This window comes from Anabrus simplex, chromosome 1 (assembly GCF_040414725.1).
Source record: "Anabrus simplex isolate iqAnaSimp1 chromosome 1, ASM4041472v1, whole genome shotgun sequence".
Taxonomy (NCBI): Eukaryota; Metazoa; Arthropoda; class Insecta; order Orthoptera; family Tettigoniidae; genus Anabrus; species Anabrus simplex.
In genome coordinates this window covers 347,443,127-347,455,539 of record NC_090265.1, presented here as the reverse complement: position 1 = coordinate 347,455,539, position 12,413 = coordinate 347,443,127, and the positions used below count along the sequence as shown (strand labels likewise).

Genomic DNA, 12,413 nt, shown 5'->3' with positions numbered 1-12,413 from the left:
AAATACATATCACTACCGTACTCCCAATTTCTACCAACAAGCACTAAACACCACTATATAAACAGCACTAAATGAATCAGATATACACAAAATTTAGCTATTTCAATAGGTTTTCACTACTTTATCACTACAATAATGCAAGAGCTCTCTCAACAGCCAACCGTTCTCAAGCGCATCCAACAATGCCAACTCCTTCAGAACCAAATTCTGGCATTTTGGCATCCCTGAAAACCATCAAAAGTAGTTAGTGAGACGTAAAAACAATAACATTATTATTATTAATATTATATTTCTTCTGAAGTCAAACTTATCTTCTTCCAACCCAGCTTCAACTTGTCTTTCCATTCTTCTGTAAATAGTACATGTTAAAATTTTGCAAGCGTGAGATACTAAACGAATGGTGTGGTAGTGTGCACACTTTTCAGCATCTGATTTCTTGGGAATAGGTATAACAACAGTCTGTCTAATATTGGATGGCACTTCTTCTGTATCATACATCTTACACACTAACGGAATAACCTCTCCATGCTGGTTTCTCCTGAGGTGGTCAGTAATTCTGAGGGGATGTCATCAATTCCAGGTTCCTTGTTCCTATTTAGGTATCTCAAAGCTTTGTTGAATTTTAACCTCAAAATTAGGTCTCCCATTTAATCAGCATCAACAATTTCTTCTTCCAGAATCTTCCTACTTCTTTCCTTTGATACAATTGTTTAATATGTTTCTGCCATCTTTCTGCCTTGTCTTCTTTCCCTAGAAGTGCTTTTCCTTCTGATCCCATAATATTCATACACATAGTTATCCTTTCTCCAAAGGTTTCCTACAAACATACAACCTTCAACATCCTTGCACTTCTCCTTCTTCATTCCTCCTAACAATAATAACAGGTAAGACAGGTTGAAACCTACCCTGATTTTTTTTTTTTTTTTTACACAATAATTGTTGTACTATTAGAGGAGAGCATGCAGAGAATCGGCCTCCAGATTTAATTGCAAGTCTCCAAAATCATATCTGGAATCCTGGTACGCAATCATGACAAGTTGCAGAGCTGGACATCCCTGAGCCAGCTCGGAGGTGTGGTGTGGCATGGCGTACATGCATGCAGTCTCTTGACCCGCTCTAAAGCTGTATTGCTTCACTCACTTGCCAGTCAACTCACAGATGTATGACAGAAATGACTGGTATAAATTGCATGATGAAAACCCAAGTCTTTTATTCACCAAGCACAACTTCATTGTCACACGTTTCTTTCTTCTTCTCCAAAAATATTTAGTGGGAACTATGAAATCGGAAGGTCACTCTCTAGTATAATTTGTTGCAAACCATGAATATTTTATCATATTTTGAAATTGTAAAGATGAAAATTAAAAATGCATTAAGAACTGCAGTTTAGGGATTGTGTTTTTGTGGCGAACTTCAACTTGAACATCATTACGAGAAGTTAGAATATCTGTTTATTGATGGTAAAAAGCTTTCCACTGCCAGAAGAAGAAATTGTCTAACGGTTGAATTATGCCCGTGGTACCTGGAGGAATCAGAAGCAGTTCAATTAGAAATGTCGTCCAGACAAATTTTTTTTACAAGTTGCTTTACATAGCATCAACACAGATAGGTCTTATGGCGACGATGGGACAGGAAAGGGCTAGGAGTGAGAAGGAAGTGGCCATGGCTTTACTTAAGATACATCCCCGGCATTTGTCTAGTGCGAAAATGGGAAACTACAGAAAACCATCTTCAGGGCTGTCGATAGTGGGGCTCAAACCCACTATCTCCTGAATACTGGATACTGGCCGCACTTCAGTGACTGCAGCTATCGAGCTTGGTTCCAAGACAAGTTGTATCACTGTATATGGTCCACGAATCAAAAAGCAGGGCATAGTTGCCTTCAGAGAATGGAAAAACGGCTTCTCTGAACCATATTTTCATTTCTGTTTTTCCATTTCTCTTGATTTTATGGCAGTGACAATGATATCTGCTTTAAACATTTCTTTTTTAACTAGAGAACCTCCTGCAGTACAATAAATAATTCAGGGAACAAGGAACCGTCCATACTGATTGTTGGCATTGTGGTGTATGAATGTGTGAGTGAAATAACCAATTGGGCTATCTTCTTACTTCATTCTTTAATCGCCTTTATTCTTTTCCACCCTCCTCATTTTTTGCATTCTTGTATTTTTGCCATTCTTCAATCACCTCTAATATCTCCCGAGTTTTCCACTGATTCTTTCTTGATCTTACTTTCTTCCTTTCCTCAGCAGCCCTACTGATCTCATTCTTCACATCTGTCCACTTTTCATTTATTGTGTTATGTTCAGCCTTTTCATTTAGTCCTTTTGCAACATGTTCCTTGAAACAATCCCTCACACTCTTTTCCTTGCACTTATGTAGATCTATCTTCTTGCATTCCTTCATTTCTTCAATTTCTTCAACTTTAGATGACATTTTATGACCACCAAGTTGTGGTCTTTCCATGTCTGCTCCTCGAACATCTTGCAATCCAACACCTGGTTTCTGAATCTCTGCCTAATCATAATGAAGTCTATTTGATACCTTCCTGTGTCTCCAGGTCTTGTCCACGTGTACAGCCATCGTTCGTGGTGTTTGAATCAAGTATTAGCAAGGAATAAATTATAATCAGTGCAGGATTCAACCAGTCGAATTCCTCTTTCATTCCTTTGTCCCACTCCGAATTCTCCTATGGCATTACCTTCTTTTCCTTGGCCTACCACTGCATTTCAGTCTCCCCATCACTATTAGATTCTCATCTCCTTTTACATATTGTATTAAATCTTCTGTATTTATTTATTTGTTTATTTATTCTAAATGGTTCATGGTGTGCGTTACTGTAGTCACGTCCTAGTTCGTGAACCATGGGCAATGACTGAGTGGCCTAATAAGTGGTCCTGAGAGTCGGGATACCAGTTGCTATGGAATGGGAGTGGGCATCTCGGACATATTCTGAGTCATGGCCCTCCTTGTGCTCAGGCAGCTAGGACTATACAATTCACCGGTCGTCCATAACCCGTTAAAGGAGATATCCTCACTTGGACTATGTGCTAGTAGGGTAGCATCCTGCTTCATGAATTTACCGAGCTCAGAACATTTTAAGCAAACCTTGGACCTATGGGAGTAACGGAGTCCTACTCCCATTTGATAGGCGAGGGACTCCTTGGAAACGGCGAACGAAATGGGGAGCTATCAATATTAATGGGGCTTATGGAAGAAAGAAAGTAGAACTGGCTGAGTCAGCAAAGAGGATGCATGTGGATGTGCTAGGAGTAAGTGATATTCAGGTAAGGGGAGATAACGAGGAAGGGATAGGAGATTATAAAGTGTACTTGACGGGTGTTAGAAAGGGAAGGGCAGAGTCTGGGGTAGGGCTCTTTATCAGGAATACTATTGCACATAACATAGTTTCTGTTAGGCACGTAAATGAGCGAATAATATGGGTAGATTTGTCAGTTGGAGGAATTAGGACTAGAATTGTCTCTGTGTATTCACCATGTAAGGGTGCAGATGAGGATGAAGTTGACAAGTTTTATGAAGCATTGAGTGACATCGTGGTCAGGGTCAACAGCAAGGATAGAATAGTGCTAATGGGCAATTTCAACGTGAGAGTTGGAAATAGTACTGAAGGATACAAAAGGGTGATTGGTAAATGTGGGGAAGATATGGAAGCTCATGGGAATGGGAAGCATTTGCTGGAATTCTGTGCTAGTACGGGTTTAGCTGTTACGAATACATTCTTCAATTATAAGGCTATTCACCGCTACACATGGAAAGCTAGGGGTACCAGATCCATAATAGTCTATATCTTAACCGCCTTCGAATTCAGGAAATCTGTTAGGAATGTACAAGTTTTCCGGGGATTTTTCGATGATACAGACCACTATCTGATCTGTAGTGAACTAAGTATCTCTAGGCCTAGGGTAGAGAAAGTGAAATCTGTCTGCAAGCGAATAAGGGTAGAAAATCTCCAGGGCGAGGAAATTAGACAGAAGTACATGGATATGATTAGTACGAAGTTTTGAACAGTTGACAGTAAGCAGGTTCAGGATATAGAAAGTGAATGGGTGGCATACAGGGATGCTGTAGTAGAAACAGCAAGGGAATGCCTAGGAACAACTGTGTGTAAAGATGAGAAAAGACGAACATCTTGGTGGAATGATGAAGTGAGAGCAGCGTGTAAAAGTAAAAAGAAGGCTTATCAGAAATGGCTTCAAACAAGGGCCAAGGCAGACAGGGATTTGTACGTAGATGAAAGAAACAGAGCGAAACAAATAGTTGTTGAATCCAAAAAGAAGTCGTGGGAAGATTTTGGTTATAACCTGGAAAGGCTAGGTCAAGCAGCAGGGAAACCTTTCTGGACAGTAATAAAGAATCTTAGGAAGGGAGGGAAAAAGGAAATGAACAGTGTTTTGAGTAATTCAGGAAAACTCATAATAGATCCCAGGGAATCACTGGAGAGGTGGAGGGAATATTTTGAACATCTTCTCAATGTAAAAGGAAATCATCCTGGTGGTGTTGCGAACAGCCAAGCTCATAGGGAGGAGGAAAATGATGTTGGTGAAATTACGCTTGAAGAAATGGAAAGGATGGTAAATAAACTCCATTGTCATAAAGCAGCAGGAATAGATGAAATTAGACCTGAAATGGTGAAGTATAGTGGGAAGGCTGGGATGAAATGGCTTCATAGAGTAGTAAAATTAGCATGGAGTGTTGGTAAGGTACCTTCAGATTGGACAAAAGCAGTAATTGCACCTATCTATAAGCAAGGGAACAGGAAGGATTACAACAACTATCGAGGTATTTCATTGATCAGTATACCAGACAAAGTATCCACTGGCATCTTGGAAGGGAGGGCGAGATCAGCGGTTGAGAAGAAGTTGGATGAAAACCAATGCGGTTTCAGACCACTGAGAGCTGTCAGGATCAGATTTTCAGTATGCGCCAGGTAATTATTGAAAAATGCTACGAGAGGAATAGGCAGTTGTGTTTCGTAGATCTAGAGAAAGCGTATGACAGGGTACCGAGGGAAAAGATGTTCGCCATACTGGGGGACTATGGAATTAAAGGTAGATTATTAAAATCGATCAAAGGTATTTATGTTGACAATTGGGCTTCAGTGAGAATTGATGGTAGAATGAGTTCTTGGTTCAGGATACTTACAGGGGTTAGACAAGGCTGTAATCTTTCACCTTTGCTGTTCGTAGTTTACATGGATCATGTGCTGAATGGTATAAAATGGCAGGGAGGGATTCAGTTTGGTGGAAATGTAATAAGCAGTCTGGCTTATGCTGACAACTTGGTCTTAATGGCAGATTGTGCTGAAAGCCTGCAGTCTAATATCTTGGAACTTGAAAATAGGTGCAATGAGTATGCTATGATAATTAGCCTTTCGAAGACTAATTTGATGTTAGTAGGTAAGAAATAGAAGAGAATTGAATGTCAGATTGGTGATACAAAGCTGGAACAGGTAGATAATTTCTAGTATTTAGGATGTGTGTTCTCCCAGGATGGTAATATAGTGAGCTTGAATGAAGGTGCAGTAAAGCTAATGCAGTGAGCTCGCAGTTGCGATCAACAGTATTCTGTAAGAAGGAAGTGAGCTCCCAGACGAAACTATCTTTACATCGGTCTGTTTTCAGACCAACTTTGCTTTACGGGAGCGAAAGCTGGGTGGACTCAAGGTATCTTATTCATAAGTTAGTAGTAACAGACATGAAAGTAGCGAGAATGATTGCTTGTACAAACAGGTGGGAACAATGGCAGGAGGGTACTCGGAATGAGGAGATAAAGGCTAATTTAGGAATGAACTCGATGGATGAAGCTGTACGCATAAACCGGCTTTGGTGGTGGGGTCATGTGAGGCGAATGAAGGAGGATAGTTTACCTAGGAGAATAATGGACTCTGTTATGGAGGGTTGGAGAAGTAGAGGTAGACCAAGACGACGATGGTTAGACTGGGTTTCTAATGATTTAAAGATAAGAGGTATAGAACTAAATGAGGCCACAACACTAGTTGCAAATCGAGGATTGTGGCGACGTTTAGTAAATTCACAGAGGCTTGCAGACTGAACGCTGAAAGGCATAACAGTCTATAATGATTATGTATTGCCCCCTTCTTACCTGGCTACTCAGCCGGAGAATGAAAGTCTCAGTCGCAGACTGTTCGTTTTCTGGCTATGCAAAATTTTTAAGGGCTGGATTAGCTTAAGGACTAGCAACAATAAAAATAAACACTAAAGTAAGGTTTTAACATTTATTAAACTAGCACTCTTCACAAAAACTCAAATTTTAACAACATCTTGTATTATATTTTTGGTTTCTTCTCAGCCGGTTTCTTTGAAAATTCGGAATATCTTCCCCAAAATCAACGAATATGAATATCTGTAATTATATAGATAAATATTAGCCTACATTGACTGAAATAAATTAATAATAGATTAAATTTTATGAGAAGGCCTTCTCTGATTAAATCAGATTATTTTAAAAATTAAAAAAATATTTCTTCGACTCAATAATCGACAATAATAGGATTAATTCTTTCTCTCATTAATGAAAAATATCAAAATAAAATTCCCCTGTCGAAGTTCTTTTCACAGTATTTTTTAATCTTAAATTCATTAATCAGAATATTTTTACAATTATCATCTTAAGATTCTTCCTAAAATTTACATTAATTGGACGCAGCGTCTTTCATTAATATCACCTACGTTGAAAATTCTTAGCAATTTAAGGGTTACAATAATTAACTTCGTGAGCTCCATCCATGGACATGACCCTTGCTTATTCACTTTTTCTGATACATCAAGCCCTATTCTATCTTATTTTGAAATAAAATTTACTAAAGATTCACATCTCCGTAAGATATAATCGACACAAAATCATGAAAAATCGATCAGAACACGCGCAGTTGGTAAGAGATAAAGTCAAATGTCGTCAAGGAAAATATCACAATTCGCAAAATATTGGTAAATCAGACACACCACACTCACACTAGGGTACACGGGAATATTATATAATATTTACAACGAATATTAGTCCTTGATTATTATTTTTAAATTTTAATCTAAATCATGGAAGATTTCAGATGACGGTATCGGCTAAAGAAATACCATTGCGATGAATTGGAATGTGATGATGTCAGGATTATCACTTCAATAATAAAATTAAATTCAACAACAATGTTCAAGAGAATGTTAGAGATAGATATCATCCGAAAATATCATATAGCACGCCCTTATCGCAGGTTAAAATAAATATTCGCGTCTATGGTTCATGAGTTGCAACATTATTATTATTATCCTCCTAATATCATGACTATCAATTAACACGTGCTCCAGTTGAAAAAATTATGTTCAGCAACATATTCTCTTCTCATTAGACTCAACTAATGGATCCGTAAATCAAACACCTAGTAATTGATCCATTCCTCCTAAGTCCACAAATATTACAAGTATAACAACTGTAACAGATACAGTAAACTCAATAAATGCAATAAACGCAGAAAACGTAGAAAAATGCAGTAAATGATCCGTCAGGATTTGGCCGTATTCCAGGCTTGCATCTGCTTAATTAGAGCACACATTAATGTCATATAAGAGCAAACAATATTTACACTCGTGACCTTATCTTATCTTTTAGCACGAGGTGAAGTTAAATTATTATTACCGGGCGAGTTGGCCGTGCGTGTAGAGGCGCGCGGCTGTGAGCTTGCATCCGGGAGATAGTAGGTTCGAATCCCACTATCGGCAGCCCTGAAAATGGTTTTCCGTGGTTTCCCATTTTCACACCAGGCAAATGCTGGGGCTGTACCTTAATTAAGGCCACGGCCGCTTCCTTCCAACTCCTAGGCCTTTCAATCCCATCGTCGCCATAAGACCTATCTGTGTCGGTGTGACGTAAAGCCCCTAGCAAAAAAAATTATTATTATTATTATTATTATTATTATTATTATTATTATTAATCGTGCGTGGTCACATTTCCACGTATGCTAAAGCTTGGTAAAATTTTCTGATGACTCTAACACGTTTGAAATCTGTCCAAATATCGCAATATCAATGAGGAAAATTTGACATAAAGAAACATACTAATATTCTGTCCCACATGACTTTAAATAAATTATTATTTAATTTCAAATTAATTCATAATTATCGGAGAGGTCTATTATTTTTAATATACTCCTGTACTACTGAATTGGGACAGTCAGAATACATTTCGAAGACATCCACACTGCACTGACTATCTAATAGAGTCCAATACACACTCACACACAATATCAAACTACCTTACACCAAGGAAAGAAGAAATGAAATATCTAACTACTGCTACAGTAACAGAAATCTATGCAAATGAATAAGGAAGAGTAATGTCTACATTTTATGTACATAGATTTACAGATTTAATTTTAATTAATATGGTAGTTAAGTGAATGTTGAAGCTGGATTTTGACCGATGACCTTAGACATGGGACAGGTCACCCACCATCGAACTCCGTCCCCTCCATGTCCGAAGTCGCCTCACATTTTAAAACATCATAGCAGCTGCGAGGACGAACATGGAGTAATAATGGACTACCTTTGGCTGGTGTGCTGGCATCTTGAAATTATCCCGAGCTCCACAGAGTCTTCCTCTTCTGTTTCCCGGAATAGAATAAGCTGAAACTAACAAACAAGTCTTAAAATGTGTCCAGAACACACACGCGATGAGAAATGTTATGAATTAATACGTATCTTCTCCAATGGTCTTCTAAATTCGTAGATCAACTTCTAAAATAATCTGAACTGCCAAATAATCGAATCCAGGGAGGTCTGTTAATTTAGTGTCGGCAGATTTTCCAAGTAGCAGCAAGTCCAAGAAGCAGTCAGAATTTGACACAGGCTAAGACAAGAATGAACAGAAGAATGAGCAGTTTCTTTGGGAAACACCACATTATAATTGTCTTGAGATGAGGGTGTGTTGCCGTAATCGTTTCTGATTGGTCCATAGCTTGTACTCAAGCGGGTGTTATCATTTTATTGGTGGTACAGTTAGACGTAGGACGACCTTGACATTATCGATCGACTGGGTTTGGAAATCTCCCCCGCCGGTCACGTGGCATACAGCTGGCTATCGGGCGTATAAAAAATTTCCAGCTCTCCTCTCTCACCTTGGAAATTCCGGTTCCAAGCTGCTCGCCTCACGGTGATGCTGAACTGGAAATATTTACACCCTGGCTGATGAACTAATATTTTAACACACTGAGATATTAAAATATTCCTTCTTTTACCAATTTTGAAGGGTACAGTATATATGTATGTATGTTATTTATTCTATTATTTCTATTTGTTTGTTAGGCCTTAACCTATTCAGAAAGCAAAACTTTCAGCACAGAAACATATTGTTTTATTTTCCCATTTAAACTCTGTGGGTCACAGCCTCCCAATATGCCAACTGTCGGCTTCATCAGAATACCAGTTTTACGTGTGGTTGATTGTGATCTGTGTGGTTAAATTTATTATTGAAGATAACTCAAAGAAGCTTTAAAGATGTTAAAATGCACTGTTCTGAAGAATTTACATAACAAGTGCACGTAGGTGCAATAAAATGAAAATGATAAAATTATGGCTTTAGGCAACTGTGATTGTTTGAAATACCTGATATATTCTTGTACTCCAATTGGTCACAGATGCAAGACCTAAATAGTCACTGTAATGTTACTATTCCTATAAAGAAGCAGCTTGATTGGTATTTTTTTTTACAGCTACTGGATACCGCTTATACCGTGGATATAAAGAACAAGCCACACAGACTGATCGACCTGTTGATATCACGCACCTGGTATTTGTAATTCATGGCATTGGGCAGAAGATGGATACAGGACGTATTATCCGCAACACATCCACGTAAGTTGGAAAATCATCAGTATGAGAAAATTATAGGCCAAAATACTATATATAAAAATGATCACAAACATATTGACTGTGCATATTTCTTGGCTTATATTTGCTTGTACATACTATATATACATATAGTTCCTGTTAGCTTTCTTACCTGAGAGTTTATTTGTTTAATATGCTGAGGTGGTAATCCGTTATAGATTTTCGTGCTTTTTAACATTCAGTCTGCCAGCCTTTGTGAGTGAACTATGTACCTCCACAACCCTCTGTTTGCATTTAATTCTGTGGCCTCTTGTTGTTCTACACCCTTTGCCTTTAAATCAATAAAACCTAAGTCTAACCATCATCGTCTCTCCCTCCCTCTGCCTCTCCTATGCTCCCTGGCTGAGTTTATTATTCTCCTAGGTAACCTAACTCACATGACCCACTACCAAAACTGGTTCATATGTACAACTTCATCCATCAAATTCATTCCTAACTTATCCTTTCTCTCTGCCACTGTTCCCTCTTGACTGTATCAGCAGTAGTTTTGCTACTTTCATGTCTCTTACCTGCAGATTTTGAACACGATCCTGAGTACACCTATCACTCTTGCATAAGTAGGTTTGAAAACAGTGGTAAAAGGGTGTACTGTTGACCACAACTGCAAGCTGACTACATTTGCCTTGTTATCCCTTCTGTACCTTGTTTTGATTTACTAACTGTATTATCATCACAGGAAAATGTACGTTCTAAGGAGTTGAAATGATCCACCTGTTCTAGTTTTCAGTTATCTTAGATTCCCAGATGAGGTCACTTCAGTCTTTGGAATGCATAATTTTCGTATCATGCAAATTTGCTTTCAAGCTCCATTACAGCCTTAAGTAACCTCGGTTACTACTGTGAATCAAGAACTCATTCTACCTTCAATTCTCACTGCAGACTGATTGTCAATGTAGTGTTTGTGATTGCCAGTAATATTCTACCCATGATTCCATAATCCATCAGTATAGCCATCACCTTCTCAAGATCTACGAACTGTTCCTCTCAGTTACTTGATGTATACTGGAAATCTCTCTGTGGTCTGAATCCTTGCTTGCCTACTAATCAAAGAAATACTTTGACATATGTTGCAATCCTTCATGTTCCCTTGCTTGTAGATTGGTACAATATCTTCTTTCAACCAGTCAGAAGGTACCTTACCCAAATCCTATGCTGATCGTATTTCTCTATGAATTTGATTTCATCCTGCCTTCTCACGAAATGTCACTATTTCAATTGAATTTTATCTCTTCTTGCTGCTTATTGACACTGGAGTTCTGTTCAAAACTTCATCAGAAAGATTTACATTTAGAAGATTTTTGAAGTTCTTTCCGTCTCTCCAGTAATTCCCTAACGCCTACAGTGAGTTCACCTAATTGACCTAAAACACTATTTCACTTAATTTCAATCACCCTTCTTCTGCATTTATGGGTGTAGCCCAGGTTTCCTATAAGTTCCTAAAACATAGAGACTTTCATGACCACTAAACGACTTAATGATAATTATGTTGGGGATATTAAGTCATGTTATATAATCACAAGCTGTGTTCAATGTCGGGACAGCAAGATCGTTCCTAACTTTGAATCGCCACTAACCCATCAAATTCTGAGAAGGGCGAGCTTCGCTCTCATTCAAGAACATTTTCATGCTTTGTGAAGAGAACTGAATTCTGCTTCAGGTGAACTTTATAAGCCTCATCTTTCCTTAGATCAGACATCAGAGTTGAACAGTTTCATTCACCTTGGACCTTGTGTCTCACATGGCTTTCATATTGCTTTCTTCCTCTTCTAGGGCTTGACATGTATCCAAATTCTCATGCTTTTATGTATGCCAGAAAGTAATTATTTTCCACTTTTAGACTCTTCTGAAGAAGATTCAACTTAGGATGTAACACCTCGATAATGTTTCATTGAATAGCTATTACTTAGGAATTTCTGGTTAGGAGCTCAAGGCCACCGTTTAATTTATTCTCCTCACAAATCTCCCTTGCTCGGCTGATAAGGCTTAACACCCTCGCCCCTGTTGGACAAAATCTGCCCTGGTAGCGTTGTTAATCTATTTCATCTTGTCCTCACCACCACATATTTGATTTTTGATGGTACAGTATATGAACAAATGGATGGTGTTGCCATGGGATCGCCATCGGCACCAGTCATCACTAATTTCTACGTGCATGATTTTGAAGAGTGCTGTCTCTAGTCTTGCACACTTAAGCCTTCCATCTGGCTGATGTCAGTGACACTTTTGTTATCTGGCCCTGTGGTGAATGTGAATTATACTGAGCGAGTGGCCACGTGGTTTGGGTCACATAGCTATCAGCTTGCATTCAGGAGATAGTGGGTTCAAACCCCATTGTCATCAGTCCTGAAGATGGTTTTCCATGGCTTCCCATTTTAACACCAGGCAAATGTTGGAGTTGTGCCTTAATTAAGGCCACAGTCACTTCCTTCCCACTCCTAGCTCTTTCCTATTCCATCGCCATAAAACTTATCTGTGTCGGTGCAACGTAAACCA

The 12,413-nt window shown here is 38.6% G+C and overlaps 1 protein-coding gene across 1 annotated transcript in view; it reads left to right on the top strand.

Moving 5' to 3' along the window:
- The window catches only part of LOC136856779 (phospholipase DDHD1), a 252,026-nt gene that overhangs the window by 120,801 nt on the left and 118,812 nt on the right, over nucleotides 1-12,413 (top strand). Inside the window, exon 4 of the mRNA XM_067134884.2 lies at nucleotides 9,743-9,884. Within this exon, the coding sequence (XP_066990985.1) occupies nucleotides 9,743-9,884 (142 nt within the window). The remainder of the gene's footprint in view (nucleotides 1-9,742; nucleotides 9,885-12,413) is intronic.